Below are 23,614 nucleotides of genomic sequence, written 5' to 3' on the forward strand. Positions count from 1 at the left end.
TTGAGTGAAAACCTCCTTCCATCAGCAAGGGCATTGAAGATGAAACGTGGCTGGGTCTTTCAGCATGACAATGATCCCAAACACACCGCCTGGGCAACGAAGAAGTGGCTTCGTAAGAAGCATTTCAAGGTCCTGGAGTGGCCTAGCCAGTCTCCAGATCTCACCCCATAGAAAATCTTTGGAGGGAGTTGAAAGACTGTGTTGCCCAGCGACAGCCCCAAAACATCACTGCTCTAGAGGAGATCTGCATGGAGGAATGGGCCAAAATACCAGCAACAGTGTGTGAAAACCTTGTGAAGACTTACAGAAAACATTTGACCTGTGTCATTGCCAACAAAGGGTATATAACAAATTATTGAGAAACTTTTGTTATTGACCAAATACTTATTTTCCACCATATTTTGCAAATAAATTCATTAAAAATCCTACAATGTGATTTTCTGGATTTTTTTTCCTCATTTTGTCTGTCATAGTTGACGTGTACCTATGATGAAAATTACAGGCCTCTCTCATCTTTTTAAGTGGGAGAACTTGCACAATTGGTGGCTGACTAAATACTTTTTTTCCCCACTGTACATACATACATACATACATACATACATACATACATACATACATACATACATACATACATACATACATACAGTGCCTTCGGACAGTATTCAAACCCCTTGACTTTTTCCACATTTTGTTACATTACAGCCTTATTTTAAAATTGATTCAATTTTTCCCCCCCTCAGCAATCTACACACAATACCCCATAATGGCAAAGCAAAAACAGGTTTGACACATTTTTAAAAAAACAACAACAAAAAAACTGAATACATTTACATAAGTATTCAAACCCTTTACTTTGTTGAAGCATCTTTGGCAGTGATTACAGCCTCGAGTCTTCTTGGGTATGACGCTACAAGGTTGGCACACCTGTATTTGGGGAGTTTCTCCCATTCCTCTCTGCAGATCCTCTCAAGTTCTGTCAAGTTGGATGGGGAACGTTGCTGCACAGCTATTTTCAGGTCTCTCCAGAGATGTTAGATCTCGTTCAAGTCCAGGCTCTGGCTGGACCACTCAAGGACATTCAGAGACTTGTCCCGATGCCACTCCTGTGTTGTCTTGGCTGTGTGCTTACGGTCATTGTCCTGTTGGAAGGTGAACCCTTTGCCCCATTTTGATGTCCTGAGCACTTGAGCAGGTTTTCATCAAGAATCTCTCTGTACTTTGCTCCGTTCATCTTTCCCTCGATCCTGACTAGTCTCCCAGTCCCTGCAGCTGAAAAACATCCCTATAGCATGATGCTGCCACCAACGTGCTTCACCGTAGGGATGGTGCCAGGTTTCCTCCAGACGTGACGCTTGGCATTCAGGCCAAAGAGTTCAATCTTGGTTTCATCAGACCAGAGGATCTTGTTTCTCATGGTCTGAGAGTCTGTAGGTGCCTTTTGGCAAACTCCAAGCGGGCTGTCATGTGCCTTTTACTGAGGAGGCCTGATTCGTGGAGTGCTGCAGAGATGGTTGTCTTTCTGGAAGGTTTTCCCAGTTCCACAGAGGAGATCTGAGTGACCATCGGGTTCTTGTCACCTCCCTGACCAAGGCCCTTTTCCCCCGATTGCTCAGTTTGGCTGGGCGGCCAGCTCTAGGATGAGTCTTGGTGTTTCCAAGCTTCTTCCATTTTTAAGAATGATGGAGGCCACTGTGTTCAATGCTGCAGAATTTTTTTTGGTACACTTCCCCAGAACTGTGCCTCAATACAATCCTGTCTCGGCGCTCTAAGGACAATTTCTTTGACCTCATGGCTTGGTTTTTGCTCTGACATGCACTGTCAATTGTGGGACCTTTATATAGACAGACAGGTGTGTGCCTTTCCAAATCATGTCCAATCAATTGAATTTACCACAGGTGGACTCCAAGTTGTAAAAACAGCTCAAGGATGATCAATGGAAACAGGATGCACCTGAGCTCAATTTCGAATATCATAGCAGGGTCTGAGTACTTATGTAAGTAAGGTATTTCATTTTTTATATTAACTTTTTTCTAAAAACCTGTTTTTGGTTTGCAGTTATGGGGTATTGTGTTTAGATTGAGGGGAAAAAATAATGTATTCCCTTTTAGACTAAGGCTGTAATGTAACAAAATGTGGATGAAGGGAAGGGGTCTGAATGCTTTCCGAATGCATTGTGTGTGTGTATATATAAATGTCCAGGAATGACCCGAGTCGAGTGTAACCAAATATTTTGGATTTGAACCTCTCTTTCCACCCCTATCCAGCCACCCTGGCAGTGACAGTAGTCTATGAAGAAAAGGAGGGTGATATGATGATGCACATCCTACTTGAGAATACTAGTACTGGGCTAGTAAATTATGCTGAGATGAAGGAATGAGAGGCCAGTAGTCTAATCATCATTGTGTACCATGAGGTGCTAGTCTGTCCCTCAGAGATTGACTGACTTGTGTTTTAGAGCAGAGCAGGCTTCCCTTCCCCTCCATCCCCCCCCTCCCCTCAGTCCCCTGGCTGGGTACTGTTCCACTGTTCCCAAAGCAGCTTTTGTTCTGGCTAATCTGGCCTTCATGGCTGACATATCTCTTTGAAAACAAACTGGGCGTATGTCTTTCCCCAGCCAGCGAATGAGAATGGGGGAAGGACTCAAGTCTCCGTCCCAAATGTTACGCTGTTCCCTATATAATGCACTACTTTAGAGCAGTGCCATATGGGCCCTGGTCAAAAGGAGTGCACTAATAGGGAATAGATAGGGTGCCATTTGGGATGCAGCCTTGGAGGGAGCATGTTTCCACTAAAATGTTGGCTCAGTTTGAACTGAAACTATGTACTGTACTGTTTATCTGTCTGTATATTTGCAAACTCTCATTTTGGTTTCATATCTGACTTGGAAGTTGAAGGGGTAAGATTATTTGATGTAATGGCACATCTTTGTTGTTTAGGTTATCTGTGGTTGAGTTGTTCCAGATCAGTGATGTATTTTTAGGATTTGTCTCTCCATTAGATTTATTGGATAGTCTTGGAAATGAGGCCTAAGAGAATTGAATATGAATGGAAACTAAGGTGGTTAAACCACAAACACAACATTGTAAACCTTGCAAAGGCATCTGGTTGTTTTGCCTTTTTGTCTGTTTTTGTTAAAGGTGCCAGGTTTGGCTTGCTTTACATAAGCCATTCATTCACATTCAGAAGAACAACTTTGTGGAAATAAAATATGTTTTGGGGAATATTTGTCCGTATGTTTGTAGTATATTAACTTGTTGCCATCTTTCTGTCAATCTCAGCCAGGCAGCATTTCAAGAAGTGTTGGATTTTTATTAGGTCCTGGGCTTATTGACTTATGCAGTTCTGCAGATCATTGTTCCAGGGAGGCCAGGGTGATTCACCCATTATGATGGTTGGCTAATTGAATTGTCGTTATATCGGCATAAGATCACACACACACCACGGGGTTCTCCCCAAATAATGTTTGAGGGGCGCTGTGCCACCTTGTGGACTGGCTGCGCCACTAAATTGTTTTTTAAATTAAAATGTTTTAATTTATTTTATCATATAAGGAAATATTTTGCTCTAGATTGCAGGAAATGGCAGTTATAAGTGCAACAGTTACGGGCAACATGCACTCACAGCCATGTTCCATTTAAGTGCTTTTTTTCTATGTGCGAGGTGGTCTGGAACTGAACTGTGTAATAAACTTTACATCCTATGCCTGTATTTCCCTACAGTGTGGTGGATGGGACCCTGAGTTGTGAGGTCATCAGATCGTGGCCTGCAGGGGGTTGTGGGAGAAGACGGGAGAGACGTCCGTCGCCACACTGGACTGGAGGGAGGAGCTGAATGCCTGAGAGATGTGAATCTACGAGTTACTGCAAAGCTACCGCCGAGCCTCTCACAGGGAACCTAGGAAACAACCGCCACCCAACCTGCTGCTGTCAGCCTGGAGGTAAGAGACAAGATACAAACGCACACTGGAAGTAAGCTTCTCTTATCTCGCCGAGTCCCCCCTCACTCACAAATCACCACTCTACCTACCTACTTGTACAGTGGCTTGCGAAAGTATTCACCCCCCTTTTTCCTATTTTGTTGCCTTACAACCTGGAATTAAAATATATTTTTTGGGGGTTTGTATCATTTGATTTACACAACATGCCTACCACTTTGAAGAAGCAAAATATTGTTTATTGTGAATCAAATAAGAAATAAGACAAAAAACAGAACTTGAGCGTGCATAACTATTCACCCCCCCCCCAAAGTCAATACCTTGTAGAACCACCTTTTGCAGAAATTACAGCTGCAAGTCTCTTGGGGTATGTCTCTATAAGCTTGGCACATTTAGCCACTGGGATTTTTGCCCATTGTTCAAGGCAAAACTGCTCCAGCTCCTTCAAGTTGGATGGGTTCCGCTGGTGTACAGCAATCTTGAAGTCATACCACAGATTCTCAATTGGATTGAGGTCTGGGCTTTGACTAGGCCATTCCAAGACATTTAAATGATTCCCCTTAAACCACTCAAATGTTGCTTTAGCAGTATGCTTAGGGTCATTGTCCTGCTGGAAGGTGAACCTCCGTCCCAGTCTCAAATCTCTGGAAGACTGAAACAGGTTTCCCTCAAGAATTTCCCTGTATTTTTGCACCATCCATCATTCCTTCAATTCTGACCAGTTTCCCAGTCCCTGCTGATGGAAAAACATCCCCACAGCATGATGCTGCCACCACCATGCTTCACTGTGGGGATGGTGTTCTCGGGGTGATGCGAGGTGTTGGGTTTGCACCAGACATAGCGTTTTCCTTGATGGCCAAAAAGCTAAATTGTAGTCTCATCTGACCAGAGTACCTTCTTCCATATGTTTGGGGAGTCTCCCACATGCCTTTTGGCGAACACCAAACGTGTTTGCTTTTTATTTTCTTTAAGCAATGGCTTTTTTTCTGGCCACTCTTCCGTAAAGCCAAGCTCTGTGGAGTGTGCGGCTTAAAGTGGTCCTATGGACAGATACTCCAATCTCCGCTGTGGAGCTTTGCAGCTCCTTCAGGGTTATCTTTGGTCTCTTTGTTGCCTCTCTGATTACTGCCCTCCTTGCCTGGTCCGTGAGTTTTGGTGGGTGGCCCTCTCTTGGAAGGTATGTTGTGCTGCCAAATTATTTCCATGTTTTAACAATGGATTTAATGGTGCTCTGTGGGATGTTCAAAGTTTCTGATTTTTTTTTATAACCCAACCCTGATCTGTACTTCTCCACAACTTTGTCCATGACCTGTTTGGAGAGGTCCTTGGTCTTCATGGTGCCGCTTGCTTGGTGGTGCCCCTTGCTTAGTGGTGTTGCAGACTCTGGGGCCTTTCAGAACAGGTGTGTATATATACTGAGATCATGTGACAGATCATGTGACACTTAGATTGCACACAGGTGGGCTTTATTGAACTAATTATGTGACTTCTGAAGGTAATTGGTTGCACCAGATCTTATTTAGGGGCTTCATAGCAAAGGGGGTGAATACATATGCATGCACCATTTTTTTGTTATTTATTAGAATTTTTTTAAACAAGTTATTTTTTTCATTTCACTTCACCAATTTGGACTATTTTGTTTATGTTCATTACATGAAATTCAAATAAAAATCTATTTAAATTACAGGTTGTAATGCAACAAAATAGGAAAAACACCAAGGGGGATGAATACTTTTGCAAGGCACTGTATACCGCATAGGTGAGTTAAAGGGACAGCTCACTGAAATTATAAAATGACTCAGTTCCTATGTTAAAAGAAGCTTATGGACAAGACTAGAATCCATGCTTTGTTTGTTTACCTAGCCACTACTGCTAACATTAGCATTGAACTAGGCTTACCTCTTCTACATGGCATTATTATTAGAGCCACCCATATTGAGCTAGAATTCCTGTTCAGGAGGGTGCAAGGTTACGGTGTTGGTTCAGATAGAAATACCTATGAAAGACCTATGTTTGACTGAATGTCGTGTCAGCTCTACTCATTACATTTCTATTTGCAGCCAACGTTGTGAATGTTTTACCTGACTGAATAACACCTGTTGTGCTGCTCTGTGGGACAGTGCCTGCCAGCCAGGTAAATTATTGTTTAAGTAGTGGGATTATCTAGTATGACTAGTTCTTCTGGACTTTCCCATAACCATGTTGCAAAACACATTCATGAGTATATTATCCCCCCCCCTTCCCTCCTTGCTTACCTCATGTCTGTAAATGACGGCCCATTTGTTTATGCCAAACTACAGACATGTGGAGGCCCGTGCCGTGTTTCAGGCTGCCTCAGCCCCAGATGCCCCACCAACCAGACCTGGGTTTAAATATTTTTTTATAATACTTTTATAATAATTCATAATGTATCTGTGCTTGATTGAGCTTGCCTGGCTTAATGGACAAATAGAATAGTCCCAAAACTGCAAACCCGCCCCTTTTTTGGTACTCCAAGCAGGCTAGAGCAAAAACTCTAAAGTATTTGATCGATTTCAAATAGCATTTGAACCCAGGTCTGCGCTCCAGTAGCCCCCTGCCTCGCCTCAGGAAGAACACGATGTGATGTTGCACATAATTGCAGCATGCAGGCAGAGCCTCAGACTCTATGATTGCTCTTGTGTTTCCCAAATGACACCCTATTCCCTATATAGTGCTTTGGCACTACAAAAGGAATAGGGTGCCATTTAGGACACAGCCCTCGTGTGACTTCATTCCTTGACTTTTGAAGTTGGATCAGTTCCCTGGCAACCCCCTATGGAGAAGAAGTCATGGACTCTTGAAGGAGGGAGGGAGAAAAGAGAACGAGGTCGTTAAATTGAAGCTGCTCTCTCTAGCTGAGTTCAGGCATGAGCTCACCTCAGAGCCCATGGCTGCCCCTCCAGTCCACCTAGGGCCAGCTCTGTTGTGCTTTTCACTTCAGACTGTTTGTTTTCTTTTTACATAACGCTAAATTGTACTTTTCCCTGAAATTGCCATTAGCGCTGATGTGTTTTGGAACAGGCACCAGGCATTGAGGAAAGTCTGACTTGCAGGAGGGTAGAGTTTGTGTAATGGGCTCGTCCCAAATGGCACTCTATCCCCTATTTAGTGCACTTATTTTGACCAGAGCCCTGTATAGGGAATAGGGTGCCATTTGAGACGCAATCTCAGTGTGGGGTCTGAGCACTGCTGGGAAGGGGAAAGAGTCTCTGTTGGCCAGGTTGTGTAATAATGCGTAACAGTCAAACTTGGCGAGCCAGACCAGGGGGCTGTTTAGGAGGGTGCGACCACAACATTACAGAACATTCACACAGAAATGTATTTTATAGAACAACAATGTAGAATAGAGTAGTTACAGCATCTATATTAATTTACATTTTTATCTGCAACATTTCTTAAAGTTTCACCTCTGATTATAATACAACCCCATTGTGTGGTACTCTGTGGAGTGTGGATCTCTGAACAAAATGGCTGATGCTGGTGACATTAAATCAAATCAAATTGTATTGGCCACACGCGCCGAATACAACAGGTGCAGACATTACAGTGAAATGCTTACTTACAGCCCTTAACCAACAGTGCATTTATTTTTAACAAAAAAGTAAAAATAAAACAACAACAAAAAAAGTGTTGAGAAAAAAAAGAGCAGAAGTAAAATAAAATAACAGTAGGGGAGGCTATATACAGGGGGGTACCGTGCAGAGTCAATGTGCGGGGCACCGGCTAGTTGAGGTAGTTGAAGTAATATGTACATGTGGGTAGAGTTAAAGTGACTATGCATAAATAATTAACAGAGTAGCAGCAGCGTAAAAAGATAATAATAAATAATAATATGCCATTTAGCAGACGCTTTTATCCAAAGCGACTTACAGTCATGCGTGCATACATTTTTGTGTATGGGTGGTCCCGGGGATCGAACCCACTACCTTGGCGTTACAAGCGCCGTGCTCTACCAGCTGAGCTACAGAGGACCACAAGATGGGGTGGGGGGGCAGTGCTAATAGTCCGGGTAGCCATGATTAGCTGTTCAGGCTATGGGTAGAAGCTGTTGAAGTCTTTTGGACCTAGACTTGGCACTCCGGTACCGCTTGCCGTGCGGTAGCAGAGAGAACAGTCTATGACTAGGGTGGCTGGAGTCTTTGACAATTTTGAGGGCCTTCCTCTGACACCGCCTGGTATAGAGGTCCTGGATGGCAGGAAGCTTGGCCCCAGTGATGTACTGGGCCGTATGCACTACCCTCTGTAGTGCCTTGCGGTCGGAGGCCAAGCAGTTGCCATACCAGGCGGTGATGCAACCAGTCAGGATGCTCTCGATGGTGCAGCTGTAGAATTTTTTGAGGATCTGAGGACCCATGCCAAATCTTTTCAGTCTCCTGAGGGGGAATAGGCTTTGTCGTGCCCTCTTCACGACTGTCTTGGTGTGTTTGGACCATGATAGTTCGTTGGTGATGTGGACACCAAGGAACTTGAAGCTCTCAACCTGTTCCACTACAGCCCAGTCGATGAGAATGGGGGCGTGCTCAGTCCTCTTTTTTTTTTCCTGTAGTCCACAATCATCTCCTTTGTCTTGGTCACGTTGAGGGAGAGGTTGTTGTCCTGGCACCACACGGCCAGGTCTCTGACCTCCTCCCTATAGGCTGTCTCATCGTTGTCGGTGATCAGGCCTACCACTGTTGTGTCGTCGGCAAACTTAATGATGGAGTTGGAGTCGTGCCTGGCCATGCAGTCATGGGTGAACAGGGAGTACAGGAGGGGACTGAGCACGCACCCCTGAGGGGCCCCCGTGTTGAGGATCAGTGTGGCGGATGTGTTGTTACCTACCCTTACCACCTGGGGGCGGCCCGTCAGGAAGTCCAGGATCCAGTTGCAGAGGGAGGTGTTTAGTCCCAGGATCTTTAGCTTAGAGATGAGCTTTGAGGGCACTATGGTGTTGAATGCTGAGCTGTAGTCAATGAATAGCATTCTCACGTAGGTGTTCCTCTTGTCCAGGTGGCAAAGGGCAGTGTGGAGTGCAATAGAGATTGCATCATCTGTGGATCTGTTGGGGCGGTATGCAAATTGGAGTGGGGCTAGGGTTTCTGGGATAATGCTGTTGATGTGAGCCATGACCAGCCTTTCAAAGCACTTCATGGCTACAGACGTCAGTGCTACGGGTCGGTAGTCATTTAGGCAGGTTATCTTAGAGTCCTTGGGCACGGGGACTATGGTGGTCTGCTTGAAACATGTTGGTATTACAGACTCAGTCAGGGACATGTTGAAAATGTCAGTGAAGACACTTGCCAGTTGGTCAGCACATGCTCGGAGTACACGTCCTGGTAATCCGTCTGGCCCTGCGGCCTTGTGAATGTTGACCTACTTAAAAGTCTTACTCACATCGGCTACGGAGAGCGTGATCACATAGTCATCCGGAACAGCTGGTGCTCTCATGCATGCTTCAGTGTTGCTTGCCTCAGGCGAGCATAGAAGTGGTTTAGCTCGTCTGGTAGGCTTGTGTCACTGGGCAGCTCGCGGCTGTGCTTCCCTTTGTAGTCTGTAATAGTTTTCAAGCCCTGCCACATCCGACGAGCGTCAGAGCCAGTGTAGTACGATTGACTCTTTGCCTGTTTGATGGTTCGTCGGAGGGCATAGCGGGATTTCTTATAAGCGTCCGGGTTAGAGTCCCGCTCCTTGAAAGCGGCAGCGCTACCTTTTAGCTCAGTGTGGATGTTTCCTGTAATCCATGGCTTCTGGTTGGGGTATGTACGTACGGTCACTGTGGGGACGACATCATCGATGCACTTATTGATGAAGCCAGTGACTGATGTGGTGTACTCCTCAATGCTATCTGAAGTATCCCGGAACATGTTCCAGTCTGTGCTAGCAAAACAGTCCTGCATCTGCGTCATCTGACCACTTTTTTATTAACCGAGTCACTGGTGCTTCCTGCTTTAGTTTTTGCTTATAAGCAGGAATCAGGACGATAGTTATGGTCAGATTTGCCAAATGGAGGGCGAGGGAGAGCTTTGTATGCGTCTCTGTGTGTGGAGTAAAGGTGGTCTAGAGTTTTTTTCCCTCTGGTTGCACATTTAACATGCTGGTAGAAATTAGGTAGAACGGATTTAAGTTTCCCTGCATTAAAGTCCCCGGACACTAGGAGCGCTGCATCTGGATGAGCGTTTTCCTGTTGATTTATGGCCTTATATAGCTCATTCAGTGCAATCTTAATGCCAGCATTGGTTTGTGGTGATAAATAGACAGCTATGAAAAATATAGATGAAAACTCTCTTGGTAAATAGTGTGGTCTACAGCTTATCATAAGATACTCTACCTCAGGCGAGCAAAACCTCGAGATTTCCTTAGTATTTGATTTTGTGCACCAGCTGTTGTTTACAAATATACACAGACCGCCACCCCTTGTCTTACCGGAGTCAGCCGTTCTATCCTGCCGATGTAGCGTATAGCCCGCTAGCTGTATGTTATCCATGTCGTCGTTCAGCCACGACTCGGTGAAACATAAGATATTACAGTTTTTAATGTCCCGTTGGTAGGATAACTGTAATCTTAGGTCATCCAATTTGTTCTCCAATGATTGAAGATTGGCTAATAGGATTGATGGGAGCGGCAGTTTACTCGCTCGCCGTCGGATCCTTACAAGGCACCCCGACCTACGTCCCACGATATCTCCGTCTCTTCCTCATGCGAATGACGGGATTTGGGCCTTGTCGGGTGTCTGTATGATATCCTTCGCGGCCGCCTCGTTGAAGAAAAAATCTTCGTCCAATACGAGGTGAGTAATCGCTGTCCTGATATCCAGAAGCTCTTTTTGGTTATAAGAGACGATGGCAGAAACATTATGTACAAAATAAATTACAAATAACGCGGAAAAACACACATAATAGTACAATTGGTTAGAGGGCTGTAAAACGGCAGCCATCTTCTCCGGCGCTGTTCCGGCGCTGTTCCGCTGTAGTGTAGCAAATCACTGTCTGAGCTTCAAGGACTTTTTGGTAACATCCGTTAATGGCTAACTGATATCAATCAGTAAGAGTGCAAGAACCATGCATACCATGATCGTCTATTAATTATTTGTTTTTCAAAATTGCATGTCTTTGTTGTTGCTTAAAGTGCTTTGAGATTGTAATGAAAAGCGGTATAAAGGTTAGATAAATTATTATTACAAAAAGTGTAGTTGTTGCCATGGCTATATCATATGAGCCCACTCACAGTTGTTGATGTTGGTGCCACACTTGTAACTGTGATTGCCCCTCTTCAGTCAACACGACACACACTAGAGCAGTGAAAACACTGGCTCTGGTGGGGGAGAGGAGAGTGACTGGGGCTACTGCAGGCCTTTCAAGGACACACAGCAGCGTGCTGTAATTCTCCCTCCCTTGGCACACCACTTTACATGCTCTCCAGCTAGCCAATTAGTATATGAAGCCACCCCAACCCCACCCCTAGAAAGCAGTGTGCGTGTCCCAAATGGCACCCTGTTATATACCCTGTGGGTCCTGGTCAAAAGTAGTGCACTATATATACAGTGCCTTCGGAAAGTATTCAGCCCCTTGACTTTTTCTACATGTTGTTAGGTTACAGCCTTATTCTAAAGTTGATTAAATTGTTTTTCCCCCTCATCAATCTACACACACTAACCCATAATGACAAAGCAAAAACAGGTTTTTAGAAATGTTTGTTAAATTATTTAAAATAAAAAGACATACATAAGTATTCAGACCCTTTACTCAGTACTTTGTTGAAGCACCTTTTGCAGCGATTACAGCCTCGAGTCTTCTTGGGTATAATGCTACAAGCATGGCACACCTGTATTTGGGGAGTTTTTCCAATTCTTCTCTGCAGATCCTCTCAAGCTCTGTCATGTTGGATGGGGAGCGTTGCTGCACAGCTATTTTCAGGTCTCTCCAGAGATGTTGGATCGGGTTCAAGTCCGGGCTCTGGCTGGGCCACTCAAGGACATTCAGAGACTTGTCCCGAAGCCACTCCTACGTTGTCTTGGCTGTGTGCTTAGGGTTGTTGTCCTGTTGGAAAGTGAACCTTCGCCCCAGTCTGAGGTCCTGAGTGTTCTGGAGCAGGTTTTCATCAAGGATCTCTCTACTTTGTGCCGTTCATCCATATGTGTTATTTCATAGTTTTGATGTCTTCATTATTATTATACAATGTAGAACATGGTAAAAAATAAAGAAAAACCCTTGAATGAGTAGGTGTGTCCAAACTTTTGACTGGTATGTGAAATAACACATATGGAATCATATAGTAACCAAAAAAGTGTTAAACAAATCAACATAGTTTATATTTTTGATTCTTCAAAGTAGCCACCCTTTGCCTTGATGACAACTTTGGGGAAGGCCCTTTCCTGTTTCAGCATGACAATGCTCCCGTGCACAAAGCGAGCTCCATACAGAAATGGTTTGTTGAGATCGGTGTGACTGGCCTGCACAGAGCCCTGACCTCAACCCCATCGAACACCTTTTTGAGATTAATTGGAACGTAGACTGCAACACCAGGATGAGAGCATGTGGTGCAGAGACAGATTCTCGCCACGCCTAATCGCCCAACATCAGTGCCCGACCTCACTAATGCTCTTGTGGCTAAATGGAAGCAAGTCCCTGCAGCAATGTTCCAACATCTAGTGGAAAGCCTTCCCAGAAGATTGGAGGCTGTTATAGCAGCAAAGAGGGGATCAACTCCATATTAATGCCTATGATCACATACTTTTGGTCGTGTGTATGTGTGTGTGGTATGTATGTATATATGTGTATATGTATGTGTATGTGTCCCCCCGGCTCACTCTTGGATTGCGTCCTACCTGACAGGTCGCTCCTACCAGGTGACGTGGCGAGAATCTGTCTCCGCACCACATGCTCTCATCCTGGTGTCCCCCAGGGCTCAGTTCTAGGCCCTCTCCTATTCTCGCTATACACCAAGTCACTTGGCTCTGTCATATCCTCACATGGCCTCTCCTATCATTGCTACGCAGACGACACACAATTAATCTTCTCCTTTCCCCCTTCTGATAACCAGGTGGCGAATCGCATCTCTGCATGTCTGGCAGACATATCAGTGTGGATGACGGATCACCACCTCAAGCTGAACCTCGGCAAGACGGAGCTGCTCTTCCTCCCGGGGAAGTACTGCCCGTTCCATGATCTCGCCATCACGGTTGACAACTCTGTTGTGTCCTCCTCCCAGAGTGCAAAGAGCCTTGGCGTGACCCTGGACAACACCCTGTCGTTCTCCGCTAACATCAAGGCGGTGACCCGATCCTGTAGGTTCATGCTCTACAACATTCGCAGAGTACGACCCTGCCTTACACAGGAAGCGGCACAGGTCCTAATCCAGGCACTTGTCATCTCCCGTCTGGATTACTGCAACTCGCTGTTGGCTGGGCTCCCTGCCTGTGCCATTAAACCCCTACAACTCTTCCAGAACGCCGCAGCCCGTCTGGTGTTCAACCTTCCCAAGTTCTCTCACGTCACCCCGCTCCTCTGCACACTCCACTGGCTTCCAGTTGAAGCTCGCATCTGCTACAAGACCATGGTGCTTGCCTACGGAGCTGTGAGGGGAACGGCACCTCCGTACCTTCAGGCTCTGATCAGTCCCTACACCCAAACGAGGGCATTGCGTTCATCCACCTTTGGCCTGCTGGCCCCCCTACCTACAGTGGGGGGAAAAAGTATTTAGTCAGCCACCAATTGTGCAAGTTCTCCCACTTAAAAAGATGAGAGAGGCCTGTAATTTTCATCATAGGTACACGTCAACTATGACAGACAAATTGAGAAAATCACATTGTAGGATTTTTTATGAATTTATTTGCAAATTATGGTGTAAAATAAGTATTTGGTCACCTACAAACAAGCAAGATTTCTGGCTCTCACAGACCTGTAACTTCTTCTTTAAGAGGCTCCTCTGTCCTCCACTCGTTACCTGTATTAATGGCACCTGTTTGAACTTGTTATCAGTATAAAAGACACCTGTCCACAACCTCAAACAGTCACACTCCAAACTCCACTATGGCCAAGACCAAAGAGCTGTCAAAGGACACCAGAAACAAAATTGTAGACCTGCACCAGGCTGGGAAGACTGAATCTGCAATAGGTAAGCAGCTTGGTTTGAAGAAATCAACTGTGGGAGCAATTATTAGGAAATGGAAGACATACAAGACCACTGATAATCTCCCTCGATCTGGGGCTCTACGCAAGATCTCACCCCGTGGGGTCAAAATGATCACAAGAACGGTGAGCAAAAATCCCAGAACCACACGGGGGGACCTAGTGAATGACCTGCAGAGAGCTGGGACCTAAGTAACAAAGCCTACCATCAGTAACACACTACGCCGCCAGGGACTCAAATCCTGCAGTGCCAGACGTGTCCCCCTGCTTAAGCCAGTACATGTCCAGGCCTGTCTGAAGTTTGCTAGAGTGTATTTGGATGATCCAGAAGAGGATTGGGAGAATGTCATATGGTCAGATGAAACCAAAATTGATCTTTTTGGTAAAAACTCAACTCGTCGTGTTTGGAGGACAAAGAATGCTGAGTTGCATCCAAAGAACACCATACCTACTGTGAAGCATGGGGGTGGAAATATCATGCTTTGGGGCTGTTTTTCTGCAAAGGGACCAAGACGACTGATCCGTGTAAAGGAAAGAAAATAAATGGGGCCATGTATCGTGAGATTTTGAGTGAAAACCTCCTTCCATCAGCAAGGGCATTGAAGATGAAACGTGGCTGGGTCTTTCAGCATGACAATGATCCCAAACACACCGCCCGGGCAACGAAGGAGTGGCTTCGTAAGAAGCATTTCAAGGTCCTGGAGTGGCCTAGCCAGTCTCCAGATCTCAACCCCATAGAAAATCTTTGGAGGGAGTTGAAAGTCCGTGTTGCCCAGTGACAGCCCCAAAACATCACTGCTCTAGAGGAGATCTGCATGGAGGAATGGGCCAAAATACCAGCAACAGTGTGTGAAAACCTTGTGAAGACTTACAGAAAACGTTTGACCTGTGTCATTGCCAACAAAGGGTATATAACAAAGTATTGAGAAACTTTTGTTGTTGACCAAATACTTATTTTCCACCATAATTTGCAAATAAATTCATAAAAAATCCTACAATGTGATTTTCTGGAGAAAAAAAATCTCATTTTGTCTGTCATAGTTGACGTGTACCTATGATGAAAATTACAGGCCTCTCTCATCTTTTTAAGTGGGAGAACTAGCACAATTGGTGGCTGACTAAATACTTTTTTCCCCATTGTATGCACCAATTTGTAAGTCGCTCTGGATAAGAGCGTCTGCTAAATGATGTAAATGTAAATATATATACACACATACAGTTGAAATCGGAAGTTTAAATACATACACCTTAGCCAAATACATTAAAACTCAGTTTTTCACAATCCCTGACATTTAATCCTAGTAAAAATTCCCTGTCTTAGGTCAGTTAGGATCACCACTTTATTTTAAGAATGTGAAATATCAGAATAATAGTAGAGAGAGTGATTTATTTCAGCTTTTATTTCCTTCATCACATTCCCAGTGGGTCAGAAGTTTACATACACTCAATTAGTATTTGGTAGCATTGCCTTTAAATTGGTTCAAACGTTTCGGGTAGCCTTCCACAAGCTTCCCACAATAAGTTGGGTGAATTTTGGCCCATTCCTCCTGACAGAGCTGGTGTAACTGAGTCAGCTTTGTAGGCCTCCTTGCTCGCACATGCCTTTTCAGTTCTGCCCACAAATGTTCTATAGGATTGAGGTCAGGGCTTTGTGATGGCCACTCCAATACCTTGACTTTGTTGTCCTTAAGCCATTTTGCCACAACTTTGGAAGTATGCTTGGGGTCATTGTCCATTTGGAAGACCCATTTGCGACCAAGCTTTAACTTCCTGACTGATGTCTTGAGATGTTGCTTCAATATATCCACATAATTTTCCTTCCTCATGATGCCATCTATTTTGTGAAGTGCATCAGTCCCTCCTGCAGCAAAGCACCCCAACATCATGATGCTGCCACCCCCGTGCTTCACAGTTGGGATGGTGTTCTTCAGCTTGCAAGGTACCCCCTTTTTCCTCCAAACATAACAATGGTCATTCAGTTCTATTTTTGTTTCATCAGACCAGAGGACAGTTCTCCAAAAAGTACTATTTTTGTCCCCATGTGCAGCTGCAAACCGTAGTCTGGCTTTTTTATGGCAGTTTTGGAGCAGTGGCTTCTTCCTTGCTGAGCGGCCTTTCAGGTTATGTCGGTTTGGGACTCATTTTTTTATAGGATACTTTTGTACCTGTTTCCTCCAGCATCTTCACAAGGTCCTTTGCTGTTGTTCTTGGATTGATTTGCACTTTTCGCACAAAAGTACAGTCATCTTTAGGAGACAGAACACGTCTCCTTCCTGAGCGGTATGACGGCTGCGTGGTCCCATGGTGTTTATACTTGTGTACTGTTGTTTGTACAGATGAACGTGGTACCTTCATGCGTTTGGAAATTGCTCCCAAGGATGAACCAGACTTGTGGAGGTCTACAATTTTTTTTCTGAGGTCTTGGCTGATTTCTTTTGATTTTCCCATGATGTCAAGCAAAGAGGCACTGAGTTTGAAGGTAGGCCTTGAAATACATCCACAGGTACACCTCCAATTGACTCAAATGATGTCAATTAGCCTATCAGAAGCTTCTAAAGCCATGACATCATTTTCTGGAATTTTCCAAGCTGTTTAAAGGCACAGTCAACTTAGTGTATGTAAACTTCTGACCCACTGGAAATGTGATACAGTGAATTATAAGTGAAATAATCTCTGTAAACAATTGTTGGAAAAATCACTTGTGTCATGCACAAAGTAGATGTCCTAACCGACTTGCCAAAACTATAGTTTTTGTTAACAAGAAATTTGTGGAGTGGTATGAAAAACTAGTTTTAATGACTCCAACCTAAGTGTATGTAAACTTCCGACTTCAACTGTATATAGAAAAGCCATTTGAGATGCAGCCAGTGCCTTTGCAGTCCCCTTGTTGCCCTCTAACCCATCCACCACCCCCTCCCCTGCATTACATCCCTGATTTGGTCACCTGAGGTGCTCCCTGCCTCCTCCCTTCTGTTCACGTTATCAGAGCTCCAGGGCTGCAGAGAAAAATGCCTTGTATGCCCTGCAGTGAAGAATGCCTTATATGTACTGCTGTCTGTCCTGTCCCACTTCGGCTGCTTGAAGTCCTGTGTGTCGTTGATATATTGTGTGTGTGTGTGTGTCAGGGGCTGGGTCAGCTGACAGGGCTTGTGTAAGGGCCCAGCTGTGTCTGGACTTCATAGGCTCTGTTCCCATTATGTCAGAGCAGAGGGAGGGAGACTGGGGGAACAGCAGCGGGAGGGAGGCTGGGACGGGGGAACAATGGAGGGAGGGCTGATGGACTGAGGGAGGCAGGCAGGCTGGGCTGGGGGAACAGAAACCCTTGTCTTTGCCGTCATCAGGTTTAGTGTGACACAGCTTTCCATATCCGAGACACACGTGTCCCAAATTGCACCCTATTCCATATTTAGTGCAGTACTTTTGACCAAGACCTAGGGCTCTGGTAGTTCACTATGTAGGGAATATGGTGCCATTTGGGAAGCAGACCGTGTATGCAGTGTGAACAAATAGGGTCACCTGGGTTTGAGCCACTCGATCCAAGGCATGGAGCTCTGCTGCCTCTCCCTGCCTGCCTGTCTGATCATTAGGATGAACGCGATCTCATAGATAAGTACCCAGTGCACAGTCGACACAAAACTCTACTCCAGTGTAAAGTAAGCTATGTATTCTTCAAGGCAAGCTCAGCAATTTTCCAATGTGTTAGTGTTTTCCTAAGGAAGGTTTTGCCAGAGGAATATATACTGAGTGTACAAAACATTGTGTGCTATTCAGAGGGTGAATGGGCAAGACAAAATGTTTAAGTGCCTTTGAACAGGGTATGGTAGTAGGTGCCAGGCGCACCGGTTTGAGTGTTGTCACGAACTGCAACGCAGCTGGGTTTTTCACGCTCAACAGTTTCCCATGTGTATCAAGAATGGTCCACCACCCAAAGGACATCCAGCCAACCTGACACAACTATGGGAAGCATTGGAGTCAACGTGAGCCAGCATCCCCGTGGAACGCTTTCGACACCTTGTAGTCCATGCCCCCAATGAATTGAGGCTGTTCTGAGGGCAAAAAGGGGTGCAATTCAACATTAGGAAGGTGTTCCTAATGTTTTGTACACCCAGTGTATGTTGGCGGGCTCAGGCAGGGCAAATATTCCTCTCCATGCCAAGTGCAGAAACCTGTTCTTCAGTTTTTATTCAAGGGTTCCCTGCGACATTTGAGTTTATGAATATGGCTAACAACAGATTATTTCAATTTTGGCAAAGGGATTAGTGGAATAAGTTGAGGGATAATACAATACTATGTAATATTATTCATCTACAATGTACGTTCTTAACCATTGGTTACATGGGCCTGGAAGGCTCACAGGGATATTGGTATCCACAGTTCTACACCAATTATAAAATGTTCAACACACTTGTATTCCTAAACTACAAAATGTTCTCTCCGATGCCAAGAGGCAAGCCATTTTTATAAACAAATGTTTGTGTTATCACTAATAGCACCAACGAATGGTGCACTCATTAGTTTAATGCATTTGCAGTAGGCCTAATGCAGTTTAATTAAGTGGAAATGTTTGAAGGCAACTTGGCGCGTATGGGGATTGGAGAACGGTGGTTCGACATGACGAGCGAGCAGTAGAGAGCTGTTCAATAGGCCTAAATATCCAATGAATAAATGTTTAAGAAAAACATAATTCAATAAATGTTCAAGATAAAAAAAAAGTGAACTCGACAGTGCACTTTCTATATTTGCTGGTTAGGGTTGGGGCGGGCCTCAGATTTTCACTATATCACATATAGTCGGGTGGTTGTGGACGGGTTGTTAGCAATTGCAGGTGGGTGTGGGTGAACAGACATCTGACCAAGCATCATTAGCCCCTCCCAGGCTCCAAAACGTTTGGGAACCCCTGCTCTATCTGTGTTGCAAATAGTACCCTATACCCTACATATTGTGCCATTTGGAATGCACTTCTGTTGTTTTCTTCTGCAGCTGACCTGAGGCCCAGTAGTCAGAGCATAGATAGAGGGGTATAGTTTGGGCTGTCCCACTTCCAACTGCATTTGTTGATAATACATTTGCTGCGTTGGCAAAATGTTCAGGACGTGTCAGATAGAAATATAATAACTAGAGCTGACTTAATTTGCTATTCTGCCTTCTATGAATATTCTCTAACCTTGCACCCTCCTGAACAGGCCGCTGTTTAGGCTGTCTTACCACATGCACCACAATAACGCTTTGATTCCTTTCTTCTGTTCCAGTGTTGCAGCCATGCACCTCAAGCCGTACCCCAAACTGCAGAAGAAAGAGCTCCACCTGGAGTCCAGCCAAGACAGCCAGAGAGGCCTTCACCATGTGAGCCAGCAGGGGGCCCTGTCTCTGAGGACAGAGTGGGGGGTCCGTCCGGCGGTGGCCCTGGTGGGCTCGCCTAGCAGCGGGCTCGGCCCGTGCACGGCCCGCTCCCCCCTCAGCGTCATATCCACCAACACCCTGTGCTGCAGTAACAACAACAACGGCGGCTCCAACCACCACAACAACAGTACCCATGGCAACAGAGGTAGTGGGCTGCAGACCTCAAGGCTGAGTGGGTCTGGGGGAGATGTATTCCACAGTAGTACAACCTGGGCCCGGAGGAAAACCTCTGAGACCTCCTTCACCACCACCTCGTCCCTGCTGCTCCTCTCCACCTCCTCCTGCACCTCCTCTACAGGCTCGGTGGGATCTGAGAACCAGGAGGCCTCCCTCAGCATCTCCTACCAGGGGGAGGACGGCGAGGGACCACTGGACATCTGGGCAGTCATCAAGCCTGGCAACACCAAGGAGAAAATCGCGATCTTCGCCTCGCCACAGTGCCACAGCGGCCTCGTGAACGGTGGCGGTGGAGGAGAGTCGGTCAGGGAGGCGCGTGAGGGAGACTTGGTGAGCAGAAGCTCAGTGAGGACTGTGTCTGTGAAGATTAAAAGCTGCTGGGAGGACGAGGGTGGCTCTGTGGCCAAGCGCAAGAGGAGGTCAGGGCATCGGGGCCACCACCAGGACAGAGACAAACAGTCACCCAGAGCCCTGGAGACACAGAGCCCACTGAGTCCCACTGAGAACAGCCCTGTAGAGATGAGCCTCAGCGAGAGCCCCAGAGTGCCTGAATGTGGGGAGGTGGTTGTAGGGGAGGGTGGGGAGCAAGTGTGTAGGGTAGAGGGCGAGGAGGGGAGTGATACTGGGACAGGCAAGGCTCTCTCTGTGGTGGAGTTGGTGGCCTTCTTGGAGCAGAGAGCCAGCGACAAGCAGGGGGACTCTAAGCCTGTGTCTCTGCGGAGCTCCACTAGCATTACCTTATCCAGGGGGCTGTCACTGACCCTAGAGCTCCAGCAGCCCAGAGCCCCAGACCAGAGCCCCCAGGCGACAGAAGAGGAGGCAGAGTGTGTAAAGGTGTCGGACATGGTGGCCAAGCTGGAGTCGGAGTGCCTGAAGCGCCAGAGTGTTACAAGGGAAGGGTCCGGATCTGGGGGAGAGCTGTCGCGCAACAACAGCCTGCGGAGGAGGGTGGGCCGGGTGCTTCTGGCAGGAGCAGACGCCTGCTCCATCTCAGCCCAGCCACCTACGTCTCCCACCGGGCCCCACCATGGACTAGAGGAGACCACAGGGGTGCAGCACCTCCACGCTAGTCCCTCTGAGGGCCGTCCCTCTGTCAGCACCATCTACACGGACAAACTAGCTCCCAGCAGCTGCCATGAAGCTGCCCACTGGGCTTCCTGTTCCTCTGACCCAGCCTCTCCGTCTCACAGTGTGGACTCTGGGTGTGGAGCCTCCATCCACGTTGTCAGCGAGCCAGAGGAGATCTGTGAGGCCCAGGGGCAGCAGGAGGGGAGCATGGTCGTTGATGCTGGGCAGGATCTGCACTTCCAGCTCCAGTCAGAGCAGGCCAGGGCTAGCAGCAGCAGTCTACAGAGTGAGGAGCCCCTCCCAGGCATGCTGTTCTTCTCACACCCTCTGCCCTCACAGCCGGCGCTAGAACAACAACACACACTCCCACACCCAGACAATACTCACACACACACTCACACAACCCTGGACACTGAGTCCAGCCCCAAACTCACCAGAGACTTAGTGGAACCCTCCAAGACTCAGCCCTGTGACCCTGCTATCACCTCCCTCCTCCTTGAAACCATATCGCACAGTGAGAACTGGGCCAAAGAGGAGGATGAGAGGGAGGAGAAGGCGGTGAGTGAGGGAGAGGGGAGTGCTTTTAGCCGGTGCGAGACCGTGCCTTTCCCCCTGCGCCGCCTTGTGTCTCACGAGTTCCTGGAGATGCGCTTTAAGATCCAGTTGCTCCTGGAACCCCAGCAGTACATGGCCTTCCTGCCCCACCACATCATCGTTAAGATGTTCTGCATGCTGCCCACAGAGAGCCTTGCAGCGCTTAAGTGCACCTGCCTCTACTTCAAGTTCCTCATCGAGAGCTACGGCATTCGACCCGCGGACTCCCGCTGGGTGTGCGACCCACGCTACAAAGACGATCCCTGCAAGCAGTGTAAAAAGCGGTATGGGCGCGGGGACGTGTCCCTCTGCCGATGGCACCACAAGCCCTACTGCCAGGCGCTGCCCTACGGCCCCGGGTACTGGATGTGTTGCCACGGCTCCCACAAAGACACGCCTGGCTGCAACGTCGGTCTCCACGACAACCGCTGGGTGCCCGCCTTCCATAGTATCAACATGCCAATCTATAAGAAACCCAGGGAGGTCACTGAGGAGTAGTGGTATAGACAATGGGAGAAGAAGTGACTTGACTTCAGTGTGCTTTATTTTGCCAATGAGGGCTTTGTGTGCGTGTGTCTGTGCATGTGCATTAATTTGTGGGGAGTTTCTGAGCGCAACCAGGTTGCTGGTACTGATGAGGAATCACTGGATCGCTTCCTTTACCACTTCCCCTTCTCCTGACCCTTAACCCCTGACCTCTAACCCCTCCTCAGGTCCTCTGAGATTGTCAGCACTTTAACCCTGGTCATAATTCTCAATCCTCAAAGGATTCTGTCAGGGTATACTTTTTACTTGCTTCAACGTTTTGGGTTAACACAGCTGATTCTGACCAGAGTGTATTGAAGAGAAAAGCTTTGTTTCAGCTTTCTCTTCAGTGTTGATGCTTAATGTGTCTCTCCTTGCCACAGCCATATTGTCTCCTTCCTTATGCATTAACCAATACATTGGGATAGCTATTTTAGTCAAGGTAAGCCTATCAACGTTATGCTGTATACCCCACCCACAAGTGTGATTTACTCAGTGTGTTAATGTTGTTGTCTAAGTAGATACATACATTGCTGCAAGTCCCCGGTTTATGAAAAATGTGAATCAACCCCATCCTATATCCCATCCATATCCTGGCTCTTTCCCAAATGGCACCCTATTCCCTATGTAGTGCACTACTTGTGTCCAGGGCCCATAGGGTGCCGTTTGGGAGGTGGAATCTGTATCCCAACTCCACTGTATCAGTCTCTGGGTCAGAGAGGGAGAGGGTTTGTTGTCTGTCTGTATCTGGTTTGATTGGAAAAGGTTTGTTCTGAGTCTGGTTGTGTTTACATTGTACATAGTGCTACAGAGTCCTATATCAAAAACAGAGTGAAGAAGATTGACAAACAGCACGAGTATCTATGACTTTAATGCATTTATCTTCAGTTTGGTAAAAATAAAAAAAATCTTATTTTGACCCTGTCATGTATATATTTATGAATGATTATTATTGGGTGTTTTACAGTGGGTCCCAGATGTATAACCCTTATGCTTATTGGCCACTCGCAGTGCTTTATTCTCTACCATTTTTTATGTGTCTGAAATGGCACTCTATTCCCTATATAGTGCACTACTTTTGATCAGAGCAATAAGGCCCTGGTTACAAGTAGTGCACTATATAGGGAATAGAGTGCCATTTGGGACAAGTGTTCATCCCTCTTTTATGATGCTGATATTTCTTGAAGGGAAACATTTATGGAAAAGTTCACCTGTGTGTGTCCTTTACAATGATTAACTGGACATGATCTAGAAAAGAAAAAGGAAAACAGGGTTGATTACAAAGGGGGAAAATAATGGTCTCTAAAAGCAGAGTTTGCCCCTAGATATATTTTTAAACAGTTTGTTGTATAATATTCCTGCTGTATTCTGTCTGCAAAGGCATTTTACTTCAATAAAGTGCATTCATTCTGAGGTTAACTTTCATAACCCACCTTTCCTTCTCATGGTGTCTTTAAACTGAAAGGAAGTGTACAGGTTACAACATAAAATGGAATATATTGTTCTTTACTGAATATTCTGGAATATAGACTTCATGTATATTTAGGGACTCCAGCCTTAAACAAATGTCACCCCTTTCTATTATTTATCACATCTTTCTGTCATTAAATAAAATGTAAACATACACTACCGGTCAAAAGTTTTAGAACACCTACACATGCAAGGGTTTTTCTTTATTTTTACTATTTTCTACATTGTAGAATAATAGTGAAGACATCAAAACTATGCAATAACACATATGGAATCATGTAGTAACCAAAAAAGTGGTAAGCAAATTACAGCTTTATTC

The 23,614-nt window shown here is 46.0% G+C and overlaps 1 protein-coding gene across 1 annotated transcript; it reads left to right on the forward strand.

Annotated features, from left to right (window-relative positions):
* Positions 1–3,854: 3,854 nt before the first annotated feature.
* On the forward strand, positions 3,855–22,744 carry fbxo34 (F-box protein 34). Its single transcript, XM_041848102.2, has 2 exons — positions 3,855–3,937; positions 19,311–22,744. Exon 2 carries the CDS (start codon positions 19,321–19,323, stop codon positions 21,796–21,798), a length of 2,478 nt encoding a protein of 825 aa, XP_041704036.2. The 5' UTR covers positions 3,855–3,937; positions 19,311–19,320; the 3' UTR covers positions 21,799–22,744.
* Positions 22,745–23,614: the final 870 nt, after the last annotated feature.

The sequence above is a fragment of the Coregonus clupeaformis genome, chromosome 25, assembly GCF_020615455.1.
Source record: "Coregonus clupeaformis isolate EN_2021a chromosome 25, ASM2061545v1, whole genome shotgun sequence".
Taxonomy (NCBI): Eukaryota; Metazoa; Chordata; class Actinopteri; order Salmoniformes; family Salmonidae; genus Coregonus; species Coregonus clupeaformis.

What these genes read in the sequence shown, in the direction of transcription:
- fbxo34 (XM_041848102.2), top strand. Translation starts at nt 19,321, where the DNA reads ATGCACCTCAAGCCGTACCCCAAACTGCAGAAGAAAGAGCTCCACCTG.